This window comes from Mesocricetus auratus, unplaced genomic scaffold (genome assembly GCF_017639785.1).
Source record: "Mesocricetus auratus isolate SY011 unplaced genomic scaffold, BCM_Maur_2.0 Super-Scaffold_100018, whole genome shotgun sequence".
Classification (NCBI taxonomy): Eukaryota; Metazoa; Chordata; class Mammalia; order Rodentia; family Cricetidae; genus Mesocricetus; species Mesocricetus auratus.
The window spans coordinates 20,052,617-20,079,374 of record NW_024429199.1 but is presented as its reverse complement, the minus strand read 5'-3'; the positions used below and the strand labels follow the sequence as shown (position 1 = coordinate 20,079,374).

The 26,758-nt window shown below is 37.7% G+C and overlaps 1 protein-coding gene across 3 annotated transcripts in view; it reads right to left on the bottom strand.

Moving 5' to 3' along the window:
• Lama2 (laminin subunit alpha 2) overlaps positions 1 to 26,758 on the bottom strand; it is a 549,107-nt gene that overhangs the window by 365,833 nt on the left and 156,516 nt on the right. For all 3 annotated transcript variants that reach the window (XM_013110210.3, XM_013110209.3, XM_005065788.4), the window contains exon 4: positions 18,115 to 18,357. In XM_013110210.3, the coding sequence (XP_012965664.1) occupies positions 18,115 to 18,357 (243 nt within the window). The remainder of the gene's footprint in view (positions 1 to 18,114; positions 18,358 to 26,758) is intronic.

The following is a 26,758-nucleotide window of genomic DNA, read 5'->3' as shown; positions in this document are numbered from 1 at the left end:
AGCTCAAGAGGTTGGAGACAAGAGGATTATGAGTTCAAAGCCAGCCTAGCTACATAACAAGGAGGCCACCCTAGGCTACAGGCGGTTCTGTTTCAAAAAAGCAAGGGAAGAACACAGCTCCCTAGTGAATTACTGAGGGCATAAAGGGCTCTGGGTTCACTATCAAGCATTGAAAATAAGGAAAGTAAAATCTAAATTCAAAAATAACAAAATATGAAAAAATGTATATAGCATCATAAGTGAGAAGACCCTATCATAATATCATGTAGTATATAACTGCATTTATATAAAAAACATGAGTAACTAGCATGATTTCATATATGCTGGCTTACTAATTCATAGAAAATGAAAGAAGACACAACAAGCAGTTTGCTGCCATGAATGGTGGAATAAACATGAAAAAGGGAGGACTCTCTTTATCTACCACTCCTCAAACTGGACCTCCACATGCTGCTGCTTTATAGCGACACCTTTTATTTTGTACTTATATTTTTAAAGTTTTGCTTCAGTGCCTAAGTACACACTATACCATTCCTTCTTGTTCCATGGGGATTTTCACTCCAGTTTCCAATCTGGCGTGAGGAGCAACAACCATCCAATAACTCCCCTTGAGAGCTAGCTTCACCATCTTGCACATTTTAGGGAAACAGTTAAAAAAATCAATCACACACACTTCTTGCTTTCAGAGCTTTTGTTTTTCACATCTTTGATTTTTTTCAAGCAAGTTAAGAACTCTTCATATCCTTTGTGTATATCACAGTTGAGTCTCATTTCCATATAGGTAGGATCAGAGTCCTAGGAATGGAGTTATGACTGTGAGAATTCCAACATTAAGTGCCATGAAATTTCACATCAAACCCTGTACTTTTCACTGAGTAAACTAATTTGGCAGCATTTGTACATTAACTGATGGTTTTGTGTGCATGCAGGCAGGCATTTGCTATTGCAACAAGGTAACAACTAGTTAAAGAAGGAATCTTAAACCAAACTATAGATAAAAGATAGCATTTGTAAATCTACCCAAGTCTCCAGGAAAACTGATCATTAGAGTTGCAGATACTAAGTACTAAAGTAGGGAATTAGTGTAGGTGAGATGTCTTAGTAGGTAAAGGTACTTGCCACCAGTCCTGAAGACCTGGATTCCATATTCAGAACACGCATGCTAGAAGAAGGGAACAAATTCCTACAAGTTGTCCTGCAATTTCCACTTGTACACTATGGTATGGACATGCTTCCCATTCTCCCACCTCCCACCAAAATAAATGAAAAGCAAATTTTGAGTCAAATCATTGTTTTTCCCCTTAAAAATTCAACACGCTTTCATTAGTCCATAATCATTTTCAAAAGATGAGTTATGGACTCATCTTGTATCATAATAGTCCATTCACTCTGCCATTGAATACTATGTTTTAAATTTACTTAATCCCAATCTGGTGACCATGATGCAATTCGTTTCATTCCTGGACACTTGTCAGAGAGTCACATTAATGCTTTTTCCTGGCTAAGTCAGTTAACAGAGTGTTCCCTTTATTATTGCTTATGTTAAGTCCCCTCCTCATGACCCTTTTATATATGAGCCTATAGTGTCTACTCTCTGGTGTCTGTGGGGTTATTATGCAAATTCAGAGACAGCTTAAGGGCATTCTCATGACTGTGACTAAAGACATCATTTATGGCATCATCCTGGGTTCATATCTCAGCTTATCAAAAGTAAGACACATGATCTTTGGTGTGTTGATAGTTCTAATATATTTCCTTATTTATAAATGGTAAACAATAGTAGTGTCCACTATATGGAATATTGTTGATAAACCCTTAAAATAGAGGACAGAATGTGACAAGTAACAGATACTAGTTATTATTGCTCAAGGGAACATTAAGAAGAGATCAATGTCTGCTTCTACCACGAGGTTCTAATGACAAGCCATCTTCCAATATATTTCTATGTGGCAGTCAGCCTGCTGTCTGTTTAAATAGGAATGTGTCCTATATGTACTCATACTGAAGACTACCCTAATGAAGATTGTGCTTCCATGAGAATTTCCCTTGACACCTGATATTCACAAAAAAAAGAAAAAAATGCACACACTCCCCACCATCTCCAGGGCTCTATTGATGTAGAATTATTATAGAATGTCAGAAAGTAAAATTGACTTATCATCAAGTTCTTTGGAGGCATGTGGCCCTCAACTGAGTAAAAACTGTACTTACATTTCCTGCTTACTTGTATGGTAGAAATAAAGGGTTAGTTTTTTCTTCTTTCTCATTGTGCTGACAGCCTTGTACTTTTGGCTCCTTGAAGTGTTCACAAAAGGACATCATTAAAATTTGTTCTGAGAATGCATTGCCAGGAAAACACTTGGACTCTTTCCTCTCTCTCTCTCTCTCTCTCTCTCTCTCTCTCTCTCTCTCTCTCTCTCTCTCTCTCTCTCTTTCTCTCTCTCTGTCTCTCTCTGTCTCTCTCTTTGTCTCTCTCTCTCTGTCTCTCTCTGTTTTATCACACAAGGAATAATATAACTTAACATTTTCCTATTTTTTGTCTGAAAGTTGTCCACTGAAATAACCAATATACCCCAGATGATCAGCCAATCTGTATTTTAAATGTTTAATTATGTTTTCGCAGTTTGGTTGCATCAAACTTACATTTTGCTTTAGGACACCCCATTTTTTAATAAGTTACGGCATGTCAAGGGTCCGATTTTCACTCTAGCAAACCGGTTTGTTTTACCCCTTCCTTATTAGCTCACCCACCTACCTGACTTGAGATCAGATCCTTCTAAGCATCAGAAGAAGCAGGAAAAATGATGCATGCTCAAATGCTGAATTTCTTGAAAGGGGAATGAGTGTCTTCAGTTTTCATTGCATGACCATGGCAACTCTTATAAAGCAAACATTTAATCGGGGAGGCTTGCTTACAGTTCAGAGGTTTTGTGACGGGGGCCATGTGCAGGAAGATGTGGTGCTGGACCTGAGAGTGCTACATCTTGCCCAGAAGGCAGTAGGAAGTTGACTGAATATCACACTGAATGATGCTTGAGGAAAGACACTTCAAAGCCTGCCCCCTCAGTGACACACTTCCTCCAATAAGACCATACCTCCCAGTAGTGTTGCTCCATTTGGGAGCCATCTTGTTTCAAACCAACAAAGAAAGGATTAGAATAAACAAATGCATTGGAGAAAATCATTCCATTTCAGAACACACATATGAAATTTAGGTCATTAATATCATTTTTCTAAACTCTGTTTACTCATTATCTGGAAGATGGAGAGTGGAATCACCTTTTAGTGTGAAAATCAAGACTGCTCATTTCTTAAATTAAGAGCTTTTTAAAAAATAGTTATGTAAGAATTCTGTACAATATATTTTGCTCACGTTCACCCCTTTCCCCCAATTCTCAGATATGACCCATTTATTACCCACATATACCTCTGTGCCCTGGTCTTACTTTTAAACCCAATTGTAATAACATATAGTCTTATATGTGTGGCCCTTCCTTTTGAGCTTGGTTGATTTTAAGGGCTATGCTCTAAAAGAAAACCACCTCTCTTTCTCCCAGCAGCTATCAGTTTCCAACACTTGGCTGGGACTTCATGCCCAGCTTCACTCTACTGTGAACACATTCCTGAGTTTGTACTGCTTGGGATGGGTGCTTCCTCTAACTTCCCTATGAGGAATAAAAACAGTTGAAATCCTTCATTCTTCCCCATTTAAAGAGCAGTATTTTAGCATAGAAGATTCAAAATTCTGTACTCTGAAAGACCTGATGCAAATACCAAACTACTAGTTAAATGCATAAAATCCTCTGCAGGTCAGGAAGAGAAGAAATCTCAAGTCGTGTTCTGGAGCATACTGTGATAAATTCTCACAACAGCTGGTATTTGTTATCTGTATTTGAGCCAGATAGATTGTTTAAATCATCTCATTTAATACAACTAGTTTGGAAGCTTTTATTCATATTTCAAATCCTGAAGTGAGGACACTGACCTTTAGAGTTTTGCTCAAGGTTACAGAGTTTCTGTCTGCCAGACACAGCATCCAAACATGCCTGGTTTCAAAGGCTTCTAACTCAAGGACACCACCTGTGACTATTCCTAATTGTTCCTGTTGTTCATATCCTAACCATTTGTTTATTCCTGGGCAAAAGATGATGGGAATGAAATAGAGTCGTGGGACTTCAGATTAAACATGGTTTGTGCTTCCTATGGAATTTTATAGGCTGTACATTGACTTAACCATGTCTTAACAACAGCTGAGCAAATACATTTCTTCAAGAAGTAGTCTGTATGCATCAGACAGTTTAAAAAATCCAATCCAGATGTTCATATGAAATTATCCAGATGTTACAAAATGAGCATCCAGAAGGTTGGTGACAAAAGAAAACCAAACTGGGAAATAATTTCAAAAGAGAAATAAAAGTGGAGACAGCAATTTGGTTATGGGGGTTGTATTCAGTTGCTGAAGAATGATTATCACGCTGATGTTTTAGTATATTCACACGGACAGATCTCTCTTAAAGGATTTGATAATATTGCTACATTAAGTGTTTCCTAGTTGGAAAAAATAATGTCATTTCCAGGACAATATTCTAGGGTTCACTGTAGCACATTTTACTGCAGTGTATTTTTTTCTGAATTAATTGGTAACCTCTTAGGTACCTGAGAGATACAAACAACTGTCATGTAAATGTTTTGTGTCTATGACTGTTTTTTTTTGTGGTGCCTAGATTTGTTTGACCTCTGGAACTGGAGTTACACAGTTGTCAGCTGCCATGTGGGTGCCTGGAATTGAACCCAGGTCCTCTGAAAGGACAACCAGTGCTGTTAAGCACTAAACACGTGACTCTAGGAAACATGAATGCAGGAATAAACCATGCCTCCCTTGTTTAAAGAACTCAACAGCTGCCAGCAGTGATTACTAAACAGAGATGGCTGTCAAACACATGGTGGCCCATGAAAAGACAATGACCATAGAGACTATAGGTACAGGTTTCCAAAGGAATTCAGAGAAATGATGTAGTATCTGTTTTAAGCCAAATAAGCAGACAAGCAAAAGTGATTTGTATTCCTATCCCCACAGACATCCTTTCATAGTTTTGCCTTGGGGAATTGTATAACTTATAAATACACCAATGAGAACCAAGAAGTTCATTTAGTTTTGAGTCTTCAGCTGTCTTTAACTGTGCAGCCTTCTCATAGGACTTGTTTACTTCCCCTTCTGCAGCTGTGAGCCTTGGACAGCATTGTACAGACCTTGATTTTCAAAATAACTCACAGTTCCTTTTCCAGACCAGAATATCAGTATGTTGTTTGGTTTGGCATATGTCATACTCATTATTCCTAATAATATTGTTTTTTACATCTATTCAACCTTAGCTTACATCTATCTTATTATATACAAGTCCTTTGATTTAGAAAATACAAATATCCTATTAATCATGACTTGATATGCTTCTACTTTTCTGAGTTTTAAGGACCTGAAGATGCCATTTCTTTCACATGCAAACAATTGTTAGTAAATAGGAAGCACTAACATCCCTCTCCTCATTCAGCCTTTGTTTCTTTTACTGATAGAAATATCATCTGGCTGAAAATTACCCATGCTATTTTTAAAAAGGAAAGGCATTATTTCTGTTGGGATAGGGATAAAATGTCTGGAACCATCTCTCTCTCATGTCTGAACGTGCGACTTGAACTAGAGGAAATCCAAGGATGGCTGACATTCCTGACTCCTAGGTGGTCCCTCAGGGATACCAGAGGGAATTGCTAAGCATTAACAGGGGCTCTGCAGGGAAGAAGTACAGGAAAATTCCATGTCTGTGCAGGTAATGTTCCCCTGCCCCCCATCTTGTTTTGTCTTAATCCAAATTACTTTGTCCATGCTAGATCATATTTCTCTAAGCACAGAAGAGGCTTTACTTGTTTGATTGCTTTATTGTTGTTTGATTGTGCAATCATATTTACTTAACATGGAGACAAGCATGAAGAAACGCATTTGTATATCATGTCATAACTGTATGACCATTATAATCCTGACTGCCAAAATCTGCATGATAGTCACCGTATAGTCATGCTATGTAGAGTGTGTATGTGTGTGTAGAGATGGTATTTGTTTGTATAGGGATATTTGTGGTTAGAATCTCTGTCTCTGTCTCTCTGTCTCTGTCTCTGTCTCTCTCTGTGTCTCTGTCTCTGTCTCTCTCTGTCTCTCTGTCTCTCTGTTTCTCTCTCTCTCTCTCTCTCTCTCTCTCTCTCTCTCTCTCTCTCTCTCTCTCTCTCTCTCTCTCTGTCTCCCAGTGATAGAAAACCACACATCAGGAGAAACAGAAAACCCAAGTTGCTTGAAGCATGGGGCATTTTTGAGCAGATAACTGTTGTTTAACAACTAGAAAGAGTATACCTTAAAATAATCCTGAAAGGCTTAACAAACACACAAAGAGAAGTGGTCATCCATTATTATCACTGCATATGTTGTGTGGTATGATATCAAATACATTATATGTTTGTACAACTAGCAGCACAATAGGTCTACTCATACTAGAATTATCACAGAAATGAGTAATATAAGGTTAGGAGGAACTTCTCAGATCTGTTTTAATCCTATAGGTCAATTGTGTCTTGTGCTGTGATTAGATACAACATTTACAGTGAAGGGTGCAATGGCATTTAAATGGTTCACATAAAAAGCTGGACCTTGTTAGTTAAGGCATATTGATTGGAATTAATAACTAGAGAGCCTCACAGATCCATGTACTGCATGTTAAAACAAAACTAGGTACTCTGTTGATGACTCTTCTCTCCATATCTGGGCTCCCGTCTTCTCTAGCCCTTTTAGGTACCCACCATTAAGAAAAATACATGTGATTTCCACAGCATGGAACCCTGGCAAGGAGACCACACTCATCTTCAGACAAGACAAACTTACCTCTGACAGTAACTTAGAAGTCAAATAGGCATGTTCAGCGAATTATTAAAAGACTGTCAATCAAAGGAAAGGCTTATCAAATCACTGAGGGAAAGTTGGGCCTCTAAAGCTTGGGCTTTCTAGTGATGGAGTCCTTTACCGAGAAGAACAAACCCCACATTATGTAAGTATCGCATGAAAACAAGGGCAAAGCAAGACCCAGTTTATAACTTCAAATACTCATAACCACCACCTCTTCTATTGACCCCGCCCTGTTGGGCAGGTAGCTTTGTGGGGTTCACTCCTACACCACTGTTTCTCCCTCATGCCTTTTTAGTACCTGAAATCTTTACCACCATCTCCCAAACTTTGAGATATTTTCTCTGGTGCCTTTCTTGTCTTATATTAAGCTTCTCACTATAACACACTTTAATCTCTGCAACCAGACACTGCTTGTCCTGTAGATGCTTCTCATTATTTGTTAAATAGAAAAAAATAAAGGATCAACTCCAATCATGCTATATAAACTCATGATTGCTTTTGACAATGGTGAGCCGTTTGTTGAAGAACGGAAGCTGTATTCGAGTCATATTTCTGGTGTCCTATCTTTTTAGTACAACATTTGCTTAGAAGTGATAAAAATGTAAGCTGCTCTCCCACAGCTAATTCAACATGAAACTTTATCTTGTTATGAGATAACTGAGTACAACATAACAAATTGTAAGAAAGAAAAGCACAGGGCCTTTCATCCACAGAAATAATATGGTGATAAGAAAGACGGCAAAATTAAACCACTGCTATGATTTTTCTTTTCCAAAAAGCAAAGATCCTTTTTCTTGACGTAATCTCTGAGAGTTTTCACCAATAGTCTTATAATAAGGTAATATGTCTTGAGAATAGTGTATTGTCGCTCTAAGGGACTATCAGGTTTAAAAATAGATGAAATGTTGATTCAAAGGTGGCAGCTGTCAATCCTGATATTTGAATGTCTGTGTGTGTAACCGTGTTGCACATAAAGGAACCACAAAGTTCCTCTGGAGGCACAGAAACACAGACTGTAGATTTACACTTTATATAGTCCTTGAGGCTAAACACAAGCCCAAACTCATTACTGGTAGCCAGTATTCTGACAACATCCATGTGCTCACCACAGAATCAGAATGAAGCTGATTAATCCTATGAAAATGCCATTTTCTGTCCTCTTCTTCCCCCCATGAAATCAAAAGTCCATTTGATAGATGTTTTATTAGCTTATTATTTTCATATCTCTAATTTGGTCATGAAAAGACCTTAATAAAATGTCTATAATCAATTATCATAAATTATTGTTTCAACAGAGAGTATAATATTCTTTCAGGGATGTTTGTGAAAACATTGTCTACAACTAAGATCGCATTTTGGATAGTTTAAATTTCTACATGTATTTCTATCCAGGCGTTTGGCGTTTGCATACTTTAGTTTAAATCATATAAACCTGCATTTTGTTAACTAAAAATAGTGGAATATCAGCAATTTCTGTGACTGAACCAAACAGTCAGGGTGGGTTTTATAGGCACTTGCCAGTAGAAAGGGAAAATAAATCATTCCTGCTGAAGGAAGCTTACAAGCAAATTTGATGGGAGGCAAATGTGATTTCCTAAGTATCAGTCTTGCCAGGTTTGTTGCTCTTCTTCCCAAAACAACTCCAGGGACTTCAACTGACCACTAAGGGAATGTAAACCCTGTGTCATGTATACTCCCCAGGTAGCAGAATTGAGCAAAGTTACTAGTTCATGCATTTCCAGTGAAAATACTTGGTTGCAGGTAGTCTGGTATGGTGCAAAATGATACACGTTCTCAGGCCAAAATGTTCTGCAGAAGGATTTTCCACACCAGTTCAACTCTCAGCAGGGGACCTGCCTGAGTGTTTCCTGCTATCTCTCTATGCTAGCTTCGAAAGCATAATCATAACCATTCTGCTCCCTGGGTTATTTGTCTCAAGGACTTTTGATAACAGCTTGAGTGTTGAAAGTTTCCCTATGGAGAAGAGTTATTTTAATAGCTTCAAATTCCTTTGTTGTGTTTTCAAGTATACTTTGGCAATAAAGATAATACTGTATCATCTTTCCTGTGTGAGACTGATTAATGGACACAGACACACCTTCAGGTTTCCCAATAGACACAGTTGCCTGATACTTAATTATCCACACTGTGCTACCCAAGCCCTTGGAACCAATGGAAACACACATTTAGAAAATGGCTGATGGGACCTAAGGACTTTGTTTATGGAATTCACCATCAGAAGATCTGCACCTGATATTAGTGTTGAACATTAGTCACATCATGACCTCAGACACATTCCTTAGTCTCAATCTATAAAGTGAGAATGTTAAAATAGGAGCTTCAAGAGTGTCTAATGCTTTGATGAGGTTCAATAGAAAAATGCATGACAAAGTACCTTAAAACCGACAAAGCAAATTCGCAGAAAGGGCTACTTATAATATTAATGATGACAAAGATACTAATTCATCTACTAACTTCTTCATTTATTTCTTGGGAGTCACATTTTAACTGGAAGTCATTCAGACTTCCTTGGTAATGTTAAATAGAACCGATGAGACCCATAAAACCCTGTTTGACCTGTCATACCATCAGTGGCCTGTTTGTTCAGCAATTAAAAATTGATTTTAAATATTATGAGATTATTTAAAGCTCAGAAGCAAAAATGCACAGCAGCTAAAAGGCAGACTCTGATGGGGGAAGTCCTGTGTATATGTCAATAAAGCACTGTTGGCCAATAGGGAACCAAGGTAGGTGGGACTAAGAGTCTCTGGGAAGGAGAAACATAAGGAGTCAAGATGTAGCTGCCATAGGGATAAGAAGCCTGTAAACTTTGCTCTGGTAAGAGAAATACTTAGATTAACAATTATGGGGTAATTACTTAAGTCAGAGCTAGCCAGTAAGAAACAAGCAAGGCCAACAGCTTCATAATTAATATAGCCTCCTGTGTGTTCATTTGGGACTGATGCGACTCTGGAACCAGGCTGGCAGGAAGGCTTCTCTTTACGAGACCCATACATGGTCACATCAAAGAAAGGGACTGGCACTCCCAGCAGATATTCCAGAAAATTCCACACACAGGTAAATTCCTAGTTCTCCAAGCACATAGCATCTTAATTCAAATCAGATCCAAAGATTATGTGTTTTCTATGAACCCTTGAAAAGTTAATCAACTTCTCTTTGCCACTTTCTTCTTGGTTGCAAAATAAGATCATCCATTTATCCATGTTTTGCTTTCCACAGGTAATTGAAATAGTAGTCCAAAAACTTTACATCAAAAATCTGAGAAACAATTCATAAGCTTCAAATTGTAGGCTGATTTTAGTTATCACTGGAATGATAGAACTTCACACTACTCTGCTCTATCCTGATATCACACTGTGTTCCTTCCAATTAATCACTAAGGAAACGTCTCTTTCAAAGTCACTGTGGTTGTGTCCACTGAGCTTATATTAAATGTGTCCTTACTGTGCATGAATTATGACCAAAGACACAAGAGTACTGGTGTTGATGATTCCAGTACAGCATGATGTTAGAATTGCTCTGTCTTTTTTGTTTAGTGTTGTTGCTCTTACCCTGCCTATTCATATAGTATACTTTATTATAGGTATGTTTCTATAATAGAAAAGCATAACATACATAGGGGTTCAGTGCTATTCATGGTTTCACACATCCACTGTGAGTATTGAGATGGCCCTGGTCCTCTTGCATATAAGCACAGTGCATGAGATTGATTTATATGAGTTTATATTCATAAAACCTACAAATAACATCTGTCATAAAAATTACTAGAGCTGTTATCTTCCTATCCTTGTGCTAAACTCACATCAGCACTTAAGGCCTTCTTCTCTTCTTTCTGACAAGTCATTCTTTATGGACATATGGTTGTTTATTTCACATATTTCTTCAGTGTGGTTTTAAGGTTCAGGACAGCCTTACAATCACTCCACAAAATAATACTACTTGGTCCTGATTCTGGATGCTTCCTACTCTCCATCCAGCACAGTCTTTCTAAGATGAGGGATGGTCTATACTAACCATGGAACTACTGTCATGTTACACAGCTTACACGGAAGCATTACTGTACACTATTTGGACCTTCATTCTAGCCAAGAAAATGGGCTAGACACATATTGGCAGTTAACTTGTCTCTGCAGGTCCTATTGTTACTTGACGGCAGAGCTACATCAGCCACATCAAGTGACAGCATTAAGTACTCAGTACCAAGGTCCTTTGCTTTCTCACAGGCTGTTACAGGTTCTTACTTCCCCATTCCCTTTTGGTAAGTGCTGATACATTCAATAACTGCTCCTTTGGACATAGGTGTTATCTCCCCAAGATTCCACTCTTGTCAGCCACTTCCTCTGATCACCTTTATTTTCAAAGATACTATGTGAATTTAAAAATCACTTATTGTTATTTTCATCGATACTATATGAATTTAAAAATCACTTGCTATTTTCTATGTACATTATTTTTTAATATGAGCACATTAATTAAAGAAAAGTCTAGGGACTAACAAAGACAAAGGAACAATGCAATTCCCCTAATTTTATCTTTATTAAAAAGATGTATTCTGAAGCATAATAAATAAAAATACCTTAAATGAATTGTTTATAATATTTATATTTGTAATACTTCATAAACAAATAATTTCAAGTGCTCTATGTATTACAGCTAGAGACAAAACCTTGTTTCTTAGAGGGTTTCAAACTCTTCAGGGCAAGGTAACAATTCCATGATATATGCTATTGACTAGTCCAATGTTGGTCATCTTACCAATTATTTTTGAGGAAAGATATATGAAAACCCATTTAATTATTTACTTTAATCTCTTTTTTAACAGACAGTAATTGGTAATGTCCCCTGCTTCTTCCTGAGGGAACAACTTCAAGGTTCACTTAGAAGGGATAATTCTTCATTTCCATAGATGCTCATACATGGAATCATATTATATCCATGACAGTATGACATCAAAATAGAATCTCTACAACATCTTTAATGTGCTGAACTTGTGTCTTCCTTCTCTACTAATTTTCAATTTTCAGGGTCAGCATAATATCAGGTGATGAATAGAGAATGAAAAATATTCTGTCTTACTACATAAAATTCTGTCACATAAGAAATCAAAATAATTTCAAATCTATAAATATGGTTTTCCAAAAGAAGTGTCCTCAAGAATTAATGATGGTGCCTCCAAGATTTTAAATAAGACTGCCACATTTCAAAAGTAAATTCAAAGGGAATATAAGTCCCAATGAGTTGCACTCCTGTGGGTTGGGAAGGCTTGTAGTAATAATGAAAGAAAATTACTTGTACCTAAATTAAAGGTCTGGCCATGAGGAAGCTGAGGCAAAATCACCACGGAAATCATGAATATTCAATTACTATTTAAATAAATTAAAAGTAATAATCCCAGTCACAGGACAGGACAGGACACTTTACATATAACCAAAAACTACTGATTACCATTTTGGTTTTAGGATCCCCAATGCTTTCCCATCCATACAGTCCATGCTCCTCAACATAGTTAATGCACTCCCTTTTCCCTCCACCTCTTCAACAGTCAATAACCTAGTAGAGTCCAGGTAATTTGGTCAGCTCTAAACCACGCAGAGTCTGTTCACTAAATCCTATTAGATTTCCTGAGAACTCTGTGCTTCTGTCTTTCCTCAGTTACAAATTACCAATATTCTTTTCTTAAGTAGGTGGTCATGAGTGACTGAGAAAGCTGGAATTGTCTGAGCAGCAAGCTAATAGAGGCTTCAGAATCAGAGTCACCAGGAGCACATACTTAAAAATTACTTTAAAACATGCCTCCCAAATCCCTGTCATATGTACTAAATGGGAGGCTTCGCACGTCCCCCCAAAAATGACTCCAACTGCTCAGTGGTGTCTTTGGGTGCCAGCCCATGTAAACAGTCCTCAGTTGCTTCTGGAGCAACTGCTTTCCGCAGATGCAGCCCTCTTTGTAGGACAGTAAAGTAACTCTTGGCATCACAGTGGGAAGGCATGGCTGCATATGGGTACCCATTAGAGCTTGCTCCTGTGGCTGGACTCACAAACTAATGGAGACTCCCTGGGGTCCAATGCTTCATACCCTGCAACTCCTATTACTAAATTTCAGATCATTCTTTCTGACCAGAAGAAAGCAAATTCCTGCTGAGTCCTCTCAGCACTGATGATACAAAATTACTTTTCTAAAATTAAACTCTACAGGCTTTTTCTCAATACCTCCCATGGTTTTCAACTTGGATAACAACACACGGTTTATACACCACCCCCCTCATTCATTGTCCTCCAAAATCCTATGCCAGACCCTAATATTTGATATACCAGCATTATCACAGCTCACAGTGAGCTTCTCTGCTCCCTTGGGATTCAATCCCAGCATGCAGAGTTAATCTCTTTCTTGGTAATAGTTGAACCTTGTTATCTTGGAAACTTAGTGCAACCCTGAAATTCCCTCACAGTAAAGCCACATGGTAAACATTTTCGATCTCTTGAAAACCATGTGGAGTGTGCTGAGCAAAACCAGGGAAGGTAATAAATTGGATACTCTTGCAACAGAGTCCAAATAAACAAACAGGCATGATGAAGCCAAGATGAGAGAGGTCAGATAAAAGCTAGAAGTCTGCAATGATGACTTGACAAGAGGCAGTACCAAACTCTGGGCACAGAGGCCAGACTCAAGGTCTGGCCATTATTAGATCAATGGTGAATTAACCTAGGTATCTTTTAACCTAACAATGGTGTATTATCTTCCTGAATTGGTATTTTAGAAGGTATTGAGGGTTTGGCATGTCTCTAAATGTCTCCAAACAATTGATGATATAATGTACCTACATCATTGGACTGGGCATTGGTCATGAGATTGTTCTATTTATATTCTATATTTAAACCTAATAAAGTAGTATATTGGTGTGTCATAATTAAGATGTGCTTATTTAATCATTCCTTTTTCATTGATGAACTTTAACACAATCTTTTTTCTTATTTATGATCTCATTTTATACTTAAAGATATTATGAAGTTCTGAATAAAACTGATTATTCTATGCTTAGTCAAAAACTCATATTTCAGATTGTGGTGAATATTTAGACACTTTTACTACAAATGAAAAGTTATATAAAAGCATAATCTAATGAATGAATATAAAAATGTACATGAAATTACTTATGAGGTACAAGAGACAGCTGTTTCTTCCATGGTATTCTCCCCCCCCCAACCAAGAAGGTCAATTTAATTATAAGATACCAGGCAGGTCCAAACTGAATAGTAGTCTGTGAATTATCTTTTCAAAGAGGCCTTAAAATACATTTTAGAGCTATTACAGATCAGAGGTTATGAAGGAGACACAAGTCTAGATACAATGCTGTCCCCTAAATTGGATCCCAGAAGAGAAAAACAGACACTAATGAAAAAATTAACAATATCTGAATAGTCAGTATTTCAGTGCAGAATGCTGTACTAATGAAGGTTGACTGTTTAGCTTTGACAAATGCATTGTGCAAGACATTATCTATAGCAGCATCAGTGTAAAACTATGTCTTGATTCTCTGCATCTTCTAATTATGTAAATATAACATAATTCCAAAATTTAAAAGTCTGTGTATGACTTTGATGTTCTTTCTAATAGGTTAGATAACCAAAATGAACATTTCCAATGACAAACATCAACCAACTGACATAAAACACACACAGGAACATCTGTTTAAAGCCATTTGAGAGCTGCCAAAAGAATGAAAAATAATGTCTAGAGAGCTATTGGTGCACTGTGACACGTACAGTCCTATGGGCATGTTCCCATCCTGAAGACATAGCTGAGAAGACTAAGAAATGCTTTGATGGCCCAGTTTAAGAGGGAGACAAAAGTTGGGTCCTGAAATTTGGAGGGCTCAGGACTCAATAAATTCCATGTATATTGGCTTGGACTCCAAAGACAGGATGCCCGGGAATGAGTGTAAGTGGAATTAAAGCAGCTGTCACCAGGTTCCGCCAAGGCTTTACTCATCCGAGTGTCCCAGGAATCTAAATCCGTAAATTGTTTAAAGCAGATCCAGATTGCTGCGTGGAGTGGGAAGAAACATCAGAAAACCCTCCCTGGAAAATCATATCCCAGCCCTTCAATTATTTCCACAAACACTTTTCAAATCCAATTTTGTTATGCAAAGTAACAACATGAAAAAGAACCAGGCAGTAATTGGGCAACAAAATATATCCACAAATGTCAGGCACTGAGTTATCAAACAAAAATCTCAATAAATATCACATTGTACTCCAGGAAATAAAGACAGAACATTGATATTATTAAATTAATATTTTATTTATTTTTAAATATGTGTTTTTATGGCTATATCAGTATGAGTCTGAACAGAAGCTAGAGGGGCATCAGATCGCCTGAAGCTGTAGTTACACTCAGCTGTGAGCCTGACCCAGGTGCTGGGAGTTGAACTCATCTCCTCTTCAAGAACCATATGTTCTTTTAACAACTGACACATCTTTCCAGGTCCCAAATAATAACTGTAAAATTCCAATGGAAACTCTAAAAACTTCTACTTGGAAATGAACCATAGAAATTATAAAAATTAAAAATTATTGTAAACAAAGTTAGAATTCTATGAACAGTTTCAATAGTTTTTAACCTAGCTCTGGACAGAATTTAATATATTTAAAAATACACCATAATTAAATATCTATGTAAATATACAAAAGGGGAAATGGACAAAGATTATAAACTACACAAGTGAAAGATACAAGTGTAAGGCACATAGTGACAAATATGTGCTATTTTGTTTTTAATTGGACTTGTAGAGACAATACTGAAAGAAGCAATATGTGTGGAAATACTTACAGAATCATGTCTACCTTCTCTTAACCTATTTTTTTCCTAGAAGGTAGCATATTCCACAAAGCGAACTCCATAAAATGAGGAGAAAGTCTAAGAGAAGTTTATTCTTAAATCCTATTGTTCTATTGTATTTGAGTATCTCTGTCTCTTACTTCAAATTTGTCCCTATAAGAAACAAATAGATGTGTGGAAACACATCACAGGAAAATCTGTATTACCTCTCTAGTTGAAGAGAACTAATGTGGAAAATGTAAGGTTAACAGTCAGTGGTAGTGAGATAGTGTGGGATATATTAAAAGGATAGTATATATTTAAATAGAAATGTCTCTATAAAGCACCCCCAAAGAACTAGAAATGATACAGAACAAATGAGCAAACAAATGAGCAACCTGTTGACAGATTGAACCTATATAAATATCCAAAAACTATCTATAATGCCTAAGGAGGGGCTTCTCACATAACTTCACATTGCATAGCTACCTAGTTATACTTTATATTGCTCAACCAACTCCCGATTTGGAGCATTTCTTAAATGATAAAGAATTAGACAATTATTAGTCCTAGGTTAAAAGTTGGAAAAGTAAAAAAAAACAGTAAAAATCAACTCACATACATATATTATCTCTGCATACCCCTCTTTTCTCTCTTATAAACAAATTGTCCTCAAATTAGCTGTCTCTGAGGGTAAAGATTGAATAGCTCTCTGACTCAGTGTATTTGACTCCTTGTTATTTCTCAGATTGGGGTCTTTGCTGGGTACACCATTTGGAATGGGTTAGTTTTGAGCATGCAAGTTGAGATAGATCAAGGGCACTGTTTTGAAGTTGGAGAATTAAATTGCCAAAAAGGAGTCTGGTAGACACATTGGAACTGTAACTTCTTCTCCAGAAGTATTTAGAGGTTGACTATAGTGGGGAACATAAAAGGGGGAATGTGGCTTTTCTGGAAGTGTTTGTAGAAGATGATATGATCCTTGGATACCAGACTGGAGGGAGAATGTCAGACAGGGGTACAGACTGTGTCTCATACAGGAATATTTCTGCTTTGACCTTGTGATGCTGAAATATGAATTTAACAGAAATATACTTCCTGTTTGGATCTTTTCCAAGGCTAGCAGTAAGCAAGACAATTCCTTCCCATGAAGCCCAGTAGCCTTAGCTACAGCTTTCTGTCAGCTCCACATCACACCAAGAGACAGTGAGTACTCAAAGTGTACTCTGCAGCACGTTGGAATGTTGGGCATTGTTATTTCCCAGCTCATCTCCATGAATCACAATCTGTGTCTCTTGCTCTCACACACCCACAATGATTTTAGTTTCAATAGAGTGTCATCAAATTGCATGGACTTTGTGTTAGGCATTTTTGTTCAAGCCAGGCTGATGGAAGTGTTCAGAGTATACGTAAGGTATGCTTACAAAAAAAGTATGGTTACAAAAGATGTACATAAGGTAAGTTACAAAAAGCTGTGATGTCTAGTAGATTGGTGCATTAAATGCAATAGCCACTCAATGATGTTTTTGTCTTGTGATGGATGTTTCAAGATATAAGCCCGGAGGTAGCTTTAAGTACAAATACTCATTTGATCATGGTCATGTTCCTAACTTATGGGTGGTGACACTGAGGCCCAGGCAAACTAAGCAACTGGATTAAGAACACACAGTTAGCATCATGGAAGTCATAGCTTAATCTCCTGCCTTAAAACAAATGAATAAAAACTAGAATATTATCTCCAGAACTGAAAAGAATAACACACTACAGGGCAACCAAACACTCTTGAATTATGTTTTTTTGCATATAATTGAGAACTGAAGCACGTGATCATAAGCTTTCAGGAAGATTTTACCAGTAGGATAACCTCACACTGTGGCCCTCCATGATGACAGCAGAAATGTGTACAAAATGTGACATGATTTCTTTTTGTGTGGATTATGATTTTGTTTTGGTTTGTTTGCTTGTTTTTTACAATTCCCCCTCCTTTGTCTCTAGCCTCAGACTATGTGAGCTTTCTTTGGGTCTCCAGTCTTTCCCTAGTCACTAGCAATTGTCATCATCAGGAAAATCTCAGATGTGAAATTAATCTCTGGCTCCCCAGCTCAAACCCATTTCCTCATCTCTGACGTTTATTGGACAACGGAGACACATGAAGGTGGTTAACATTCTAATCACCTCGGGTTTTCTTCTTGATTTAATAATGCATTTAAATCTACTTCTGCTATATTCCATTTAAAACCATCCTGGAATTAATTACTGTTATGTTCTTGTCTTTCTGATGGGGGTTATTGCCCAATATTCAATATGCTTTTGTGAAGCTTCTCCATCTTACCTCTCCATTTTCTAAAGGGTGGATCTTGGAATAAAATGAAGTGCAGATGACCTCATCATCTTTGGCATAGGATGGTGGTCCAGTGCGGGGATAGATATTGTAGAGAGTCAGGCACTCTGTGTCGGTAACTGCATGATACTGCCAGGGTTTATACTCCACGTCATCTAGGGAACGTTCCAAAATCCAGTTTCCAGGCCGAGGGGAGTTGGCTGCTTTCACGATCACATAGGCAATCTGGAATACCTGAAGATGAGTGACAACAGCATAGGTTTGAGTTCCAAAGTGTTCTTTCTTACTTTTTCCAAATAGAAAGGCGGCCACTATGTAAGAGTTCATCTCAAATTTTGTTTTTTAACTCAATCATATTCTACAGAAATGATTTTAGTATTTCCTGCTCATATTAATACCTTCTTGCTGAGACAAGCTATTTCATTTTGGCAACCATGACTTTGAAGGCAATGTGTTCAGACTAGACTGGAGTTCCCTAACAACTCATTAGCATTGTTTCACTTAGTTTTTAAAGTTCTCTTATAGCATCAATATGCAAAACACTTACTGAATACTAGTTTTCTCACCTCATATTAGAGGCAAGAAAATATGTGATAAAATAATACAAGCTTATTTAAATCCCCTTAATCCTGAAAAAGATAGACCTTGTGTATGACATCAAAAACAGCATAGCACTTAGGGATACATACTTATATTCAAATTGTGGGTCCAGCATTTTTGCAAACCGAGGAAGATTATTTTCTCTGACTTTAGTTTCCTTTTCTACAAGCTAAGATCAAGAATAAAGCACATCCCCAAGACACCACTGGATTAAATGGGATAATATACACAGAGTACCTGGAAAACCACTTGCCAGTAGTTACCCAATAAATGTGAATTCCTTTGCATCCCTAGAAAACACGGAATAGAAACCCCAGTGACATGTTCACAAGTAATTAAAACTATAACATAATAAAAGAGGTGTTTCTGTGCTTTCTCTTTATGGGAAGTAAATATCTAAAATCAGAGAAGGAAGAGGCATCATTGCTATAATTGAACAGAGTAAACCCAGGGGGCAGAGGTCAGGGGAAGCAGTAACCTTTTCAAATCGGCATATAATTTGATTGCCAAAATGGGTGAGTAGGGAGAGGGAGAGAGAGGAAGAGACAGAGACAGAGCTAAATGTTTGTGAGAATATTTGTGCTTGAAGTGCAATAAGAAAGTCTCAAAGAATAATGTCCACATATTATAAAGTGACATTTATGTTTGCTGTCCTAGGCAGAAATAAAGATGCAACCTAGATAAAAACACCATCCCTCTAGAATGGAAATGGTAAACCATGAAAAGTAACAATAAAGCAATGTAATAATTTCTAGACTGGCAAATCCTATGCCATACAGGGATTTTGAGAGTTTTGAGGTCACTAGTGGGCATGAGCAAGGTGACGGGTCTATCCAACAATGTGATTAAAGTCCCTCTTGCCTTATAGCGGGAGTCCTGAAAGGAATATTCTAGAGAAACTGTATCAACCATTAGAGCTCCGTGAATTCATGTATTGTACCTATGATATACTTTCAGATAACAAATTTTAAAATATGAAAACTTGATATAGAAAGGACAATATAAGTCATAGCTCTTTCTGGAAGATATTTCCTAGAAGGGGGGCATACTATGGGCAGTGAGAAAAACACACAATCACTCAAATGACTGAAATTAGTGCTGGTGTTTACTGTTTAGACAAAGTTGTGGGAAAGCTGCTGGCTAAAACTCTGAATTCCTTCTGTTGGTAATCACTGATGTTCAATCATTTAAATGATTTAAATGGCATCTCTTGGTTGAGGCAAACAGAGTAAACTGAGTAAGATAATGAAGAGTTAGAGTTTTTAATCTGTTCAGAAAGGGTTTGTGCCTTTCTGTTCTCATTATTGCCATATAAGTGGGAAATATTTGTGAGTACTTTTTTCATCCTTGTGTGTCTGTGTGTCTGTGTGTATGTATGTGTATGAGAGAAAGAGAGAGAGAGAGAGACTCATCTAGAAGAGAAGGGCATCCTGATCCCATGCTATATCGAGATAAGACTATTCATACCATGTTAAAACCATTTATTTCAAGAATGAGATCAAAGAGAGGTGACCATGAGGGCTCTGTCTCCATCCCAATATCCTGGCATGTTACTTGTATTAACACAAATGTCTTACTTTCCAACAGAATTATTATTGTTATTACTATTTTGTGGTTGTGCAACTTAGACCCAGAGCCTGTCACACACTAGGATAACATACTATCATGGAGCTGAGTCTGTAATTCTAGTTCCATTTGTTCCAAGTGGCCCTGGATAGCCCAGAATTTGTAATTCTTGTACCTTAACATGAGCATAGGGACTATAGTTAGTGCTGGCTTCCTATGAGCTTGATAGATCAAACTTCAATACCCATATAGTATTTTCTGTTTCTTGGTCTTAAAGAATTATCTCCATTTAAATTAGATCCTATTCAACAACCTATCACATGAATTATCTATTGAGGAATACATCAACTGATGCCTTGTAAAGAACTTAAAGGGAAGGGCTGGAGAGATGGCTCAGAGGTTAAGAACACTGGCTGCTCTTCCAGAGGTTCTGAGTTCAATTCCCAGCAACCACATGGTGGCTTACAACCATCTGTAATGATATCTGGTGCCCTCTTCTGGCCTGCAGGCATACATGGAGTGCTATATACATAATAAATAAATAAAATCTAAAAAAAACATAAAGGGAGACTGGCCTCTAAGACACAGCTATTGTCTCTTCTTGGTTAAAGACACAGCTATTGTCTCTTCTTGGTTATCTGTAATCCCAAAGCAACTTTGGCAGGCCTTAAAATGGTAAGAAAAGAGAAAAACTAAATCATGAGGACTCAAAGAACTAGGCTTTTGAATCCTTAAAAATGCTGTCACTTACTAAAATATTTTGAGATAGTGAGCATTCAGCATTCATGACATATAGCTGAATAATCAAAATCACTGAAACATCCATGTTTCTGTTTTTAGTTTAGCTCTGGTCATCTCTATTTGCAAGACCCTGCATCCTAGCCAACACCAGGACATACATGACTTGGAGAAAGCAAGGCATACATTTCTCTGCTGCTTATCTTAGTCAGCTTTGATGGTCTAAAAAAAAGTAAGTAAACTCTTTAACATTCTACTTCCTATTTTTTTAAAGACAATGCAAGGAAGAGACAGTGAGATAATGAACAAAACATGCTGGGTAATGGGAAAAGAGTATCTGCTGCATGTATATTCAAGGTGGTGTCCTTCCTTCAAGAAAAAAAATGTGCAAAGATTTTTTTAAAGATATACAGAAATAAGAGGTAATGGAACATGTTAGAGATTACAGTTAGTCCATAAGAAAAATAAGGATACACTGAGGTTACAGATATGGAACTTTGTTTAGCAAGCAGCTCAGCAAGCAGACAGAGGAACAGGCCAACTTCTCTTGGGGATGTGATATAGATTTATGATTCCAGAGCATCTGTGTTGGCTCTGAAATAACAGATGAAAACTTTTTAAACAAAGTATCTCAGAGCCCCATTCTATAATCCAATATAACAGCCAGTATTAAGTGCCATGAAAAGCAGTTACTGCCTTTTAAAATATCAAAAGAGTGCCATTTCAAAACAATACCATTCTTTCATTTGTTTTCTATGGATTCTTCTACATCCAATGCAACATTAATTAAATTTGTTGGCATGTACTATTATGAATAGACTTCTTAAAGTACTGTAAATAGCATTTTTGAAAAAGATAATGAATAGAAGTATTCTTTGAGGACTTGAGAGAGTGAATGTGAAAATTTCTAAGAGTTTTCCAAGTACTCCACATTTTCAATGCCTGGAAAAGAATAGCTCTTTAATGGTGTCTACGCTGTTTTTATTAACTGTCTCCTGTGTTTTACATATAAAGACTCTTCAAAATCAGTAATGTTAATACCTTATTCTAGATGAATAAAGGCCCAATTTATTACAGAGTGCACAAGGAAAGCACACATCCCAATACAAGAACCACTAAGACCTCTAGGACTCAAAGGCCACATCAATGTGATATGCAAATGGGTTTTTGTTTGTTTGTTGGTTAGTTGGTTGGTAGTATGGGGGGGCACTTGGTTTTTGGTGGGAGGGTATTTTTAAAAATTTAGTGTCTGCAAAAAAGTCCAAAATAATTTTTAAAATAATACCAAATATCTGGAATGTTATGTTGGGGAAGTCCTGTGTATATGTCATTAAAGCACTGTTGGCCAATAGGGAAGCAAGATAGGTGGGACTAGGAATCGAGGAGGACTCTGGGTAGGAGAAACACAGGGAGACAAGATGTAACCGCCATAAGGGTAAGAAACCCGGAAACTTCTCCGGTAATAGAAATACTTAGATTAACAATTATGGGATAAATACTTAAGTCAGAGCTAGCCAGTAAGAAACAAGTAAGGTCAACAGCTTCATAATTAATGCAGAATCTTGTGTGTTATTTGGGGACTACAATGCAGCAGAGCCCAGGCGACTGGCAGGGGACAAACCAAAGTGGCAGACAAGAAAAAGGCATCCTCTCTACAATATTACTGTAACAAAGTGAACTTTCTATTTCCTATTACTCTTGCTGCTAATTCACACATGTAACAGACAATCATGTAATAACTTCATTTGATGTTCCTTCTCCAGTAATTGGAGTATTTAGAATGCAGTTTCATTTAGCATGTAATTGGAGAAAAGGGTCTATCAGTCCAAGGATAATTATAACACTCAACAAACATTACAGAAAGATACCTTTCCAAGCCATGGCCAAAATAATATGATATTGTACAATGCTGCCTCAAGTCAGTAACTTCAGTAACTTGATAGCTTAGAGTACTCTGGGTGCTGGCCTGGTGCTGATTATCTTAGCTTACCTACAAATGATGAGGTAGGGGAGGTATTCAGATCCAACTCTTATGTATGCATTGTCTATAAGATTAACTTCTCGAACTTTTAGGATTCTCCTTTCTCCTGGGACCTTGGTTTTCAGAAGGATGTTACCAAAGACTGTTGTGTTTTGGATATTCTAGAAATTTTGAGTGTCACTGGTATACAGTTGAAAGAATCATGAAGAGGGCTGGAAAGATGACTCAGCAGTTAGGAGTGCCCGTTGTGTCAACAAGACAAAATGGCAGCCTACAGAATGGGAAAAGATCTTCACTAATCCCATGTCTGACAGAGGACTAATCTACAAAATATACAAGAACTCACAAAACTAGACATCAAAATACCAAATAAGTCAATTAAAAAATGGGGTATAGGTCTAAATGGAGAAACAGAGGAATCTCAAATGTCTGAAAAATATTTAAGGAGTTGCTCAACACTCTTGGCCATCAGGGAAAGGCAAATCAAAACAATTCTGAGATATCACCTTTCATCTTTCAGAATGGCTAAACTCAAAAACACTATTGAAAGCTTATCCTGGAAAGAATGTAGAGTGAAGAGAACACTTATGGAAGCATAAACATGTACAGCCGCTTCGGAAATCAGTATGCCAGTTTCAATCTACCTCAAGACCCAGCAATACCCCCTTAGGCATATACCCAAATGATGAATACTCATATAATAAGGATATTTGCTCAACTATGGTTCATAACAGCATTATTTGCAATAGCCAGAACCTGGAAACAACCTAGATGGCCCTCAACCAAAGAATGGATAAAGAAAATGTGGTACATTTATACAATGGAGTACTACTCAGGGGTTAAAAAAATGGCATAATGAAATTTTCAGGCAAATGGATGGAACTAGAAGAAACCAACCTAAGTGAGGTAACCCAGTCACAGAAAGAAAAACATGGTATGTACTCACTCATATATGGATCTTAGACATAAAGCAAAGGATAAACAGCCTACAGTCCGCAATCCAGAGAAGCCAGTAAACAAGAAGGACCCTAAGAGAGACATACATGGATCACCCCTGGAAGGGGAAATAGGCAAGATACCTTGAGTAAATCGGGAGCATGGGCTGCAAGGGAGGGGGAGTGTATTAAAGGAGGGTTAGGGTGGTAGCAGAGTGGGGAGGAGAGCATGAGGGATCAGTAGAGTGAAGTTGGAGGACAGACAAAGAGGGAGAGAAAGGAAAGAGGTACAATGATAGAGGGAGCCATTATAGGGTTAACAAGAAATTTGCCCCTAGGGAAATTCCCAGGAATCCACAAGGATGATCCCAGCTAAGAATCTAAGCAATAGAAGAGAGGGTACCTTAACTGCCCTCACCTTGTAATCAAATTGATGACTACCTTAATTGTCATCATTGAACCTTCATCAAGTAACTGATGGAAGCAGATGCAGAGATCCACAGCTAAGCACTGTGCCGAACTCCTGGAGTCCAGTCATAGAGAGGAATGAGCAATAATAAGAGCAAAGGGGTCAAGACCATGATGGGGAAACCCACAGAAACAGCTGAGCCTACCAAGTGGGAGTTCATGGACTCTAAACTGACAGCCAGGAAAACTCTGTGAGACCAAACTAGGCCCTTTGAACTTCGGTGACAGTTGAGTGGCTTGAGCAGTTTGTGGGGTCACTAGCAGTAGAACCAGTATTTATCCCTAGTAAATGATCTGGCCTTTTGGAGCCCATTCGCTATGGAGATATACCTTGCTCAGCCTAGATACATGGGGAGGGCCTTGGTCCTGCCCAACAAACTTTGTTGATTGCCCATGGCAGGTCTCATCCTTTCTGAGGAAAGGCTAGCAGACAGGATAAGGAGAAGGTGGGGGATTGGAAGACAGGAGGGATAGAGGACTGGAATTGTTAGGTAAAATAAGATTGTTTTAAAACAATAAGAAGAAAATATTAGTTTATGATTAAAAAAGAGTGCCTGTTGGGCAATCAAGACCAGAGTTTTCATCCTTGTACTCACCTAACAACCAAGACATCATGCAAATACTGTAATAAAAGTTTGACACTCACTTCTGGCCTCCACATACACACAGGCATGTGTACCTACACCCCCCCCCAATACTCAACTAATCAAACACACACTTGTTATAAAAGGTTCTTCGTCCTGGCAGGGTGTTTATGCCCTTGAGTCCCCAAATAAACACATATGAATTATGAATCTGTTGGTCAATGACTAAGGCTTAATATTGGCTAGCTCTGTCTTATTAGCCCATTTGTAATAATCTATATATTTCCATGTGGTCTTACATTACCGGAGAAGGGGCCAGACCTCTTACTCCTTCTTCTACTACATGGCAACTGACCTCAGCCTCCACCTCTCAGGATTCTCCTCGTCTCCTAGCCACACATATCTTCCTGCCTGGCCAATCAGTCTTTGAATCATCAACCATAGGAGAAATATATACAGAATAACATCTCTCTCTCCCTGCCCTCTCTCTCTCTCTCTCTCCCTGCCCCCTCTCTCTCTTTCTCCTTTCTCTCTCTCTCTCTCTCTCTCTCTCTCTCTCTCACACACACACACACACACACACACACACACACATGCTCACAAATAAAAATGTGTGCTTATTTTTTTCTAAAAAGAGTTGGGATGAATATGACTCCTTATTAATGGAACAAGGTCTTTTCTTCAAGCACTTCAAAAATGACTAATAAATTGATAAAAGCCAGTGGCTGTAAACAGCAGTGCAGTTCCTTCAGGGAGGACTTGACCCAACTTACTCTCTTCTGAATTTTATTTCCTTGTTGCTTATGAGACTAGCAGGTGCCCGTCTAATTTCTGTCCTTTTGAGTACTGCTTCCTTCCCTACACTAATGTCAGTTTGGGGACTATAGCCAGCATTTGCCAGCAGGAATCTCTGTAGTATTCTAATATCTCCTTTTGTCCATGCTATGAATTTTAACATTCCTAGCAGCTGTGACCTAGTCTCCACACTACAAAAACTATCTTTTGAAAGCTCATTTGTATTCTTTGCTTTAAAATTGTGCGTGAGCCAAATTGTACTTTTTGTCCATTGTGTTTTAAAGTAACAAGAGTGACCTAATGTCAAAATGAGAAGAGATTATCGAAAGTAAGAATCTTCAAGTTTAGGGAAGAATTCAAGAGGTTCATAGAGGTATCTGTGTTTCTTTGCTTGAGGTGATGGACACAGTTCCTGTGATCATTTATATATATGCATACACACACACTAAGGAAAAATTAAGAAACAAAGCATAATTCAATGACGGCAGAGAGAAATGAATGAGAGCTTGGTGTGTGTGTGTGTGTGTGTGTTTTCTGGAAGAACCATGAGAATTGCTAATGGAAAGTAGAGGTTAAGGTGAAAGAACTCAGAATGCCTGCGGCTATTCTGAAAGTCCAGAACCTTTTAGACGAAGATGGAAGAGAAGCTTCACATGGGCTGAGGATTTGAAGCTCAATGCAAGGCTGTGTACAGGACAATAGACACAATTTTCTCCCACTTGTGGTGCATAGAACCAGGTTGTTGCTCCACAGAAATGTCTGAGTTATGGCACAAAAATTATGCCACATTTCTTTACAAAGAGATCAGTATGTATGTGCTGATAATGGTGTTGCTAAACTCAAATTTAAGTCTGACACCAAGTTTAAAAGGTTTTAAATGAGGCTGTAAAGTTAAAAACAAAAAAAAATTAACCTAAAAACATCCACAGTCATTATATTCGGGATGAGTTGTGTGTCTAATTATTTCT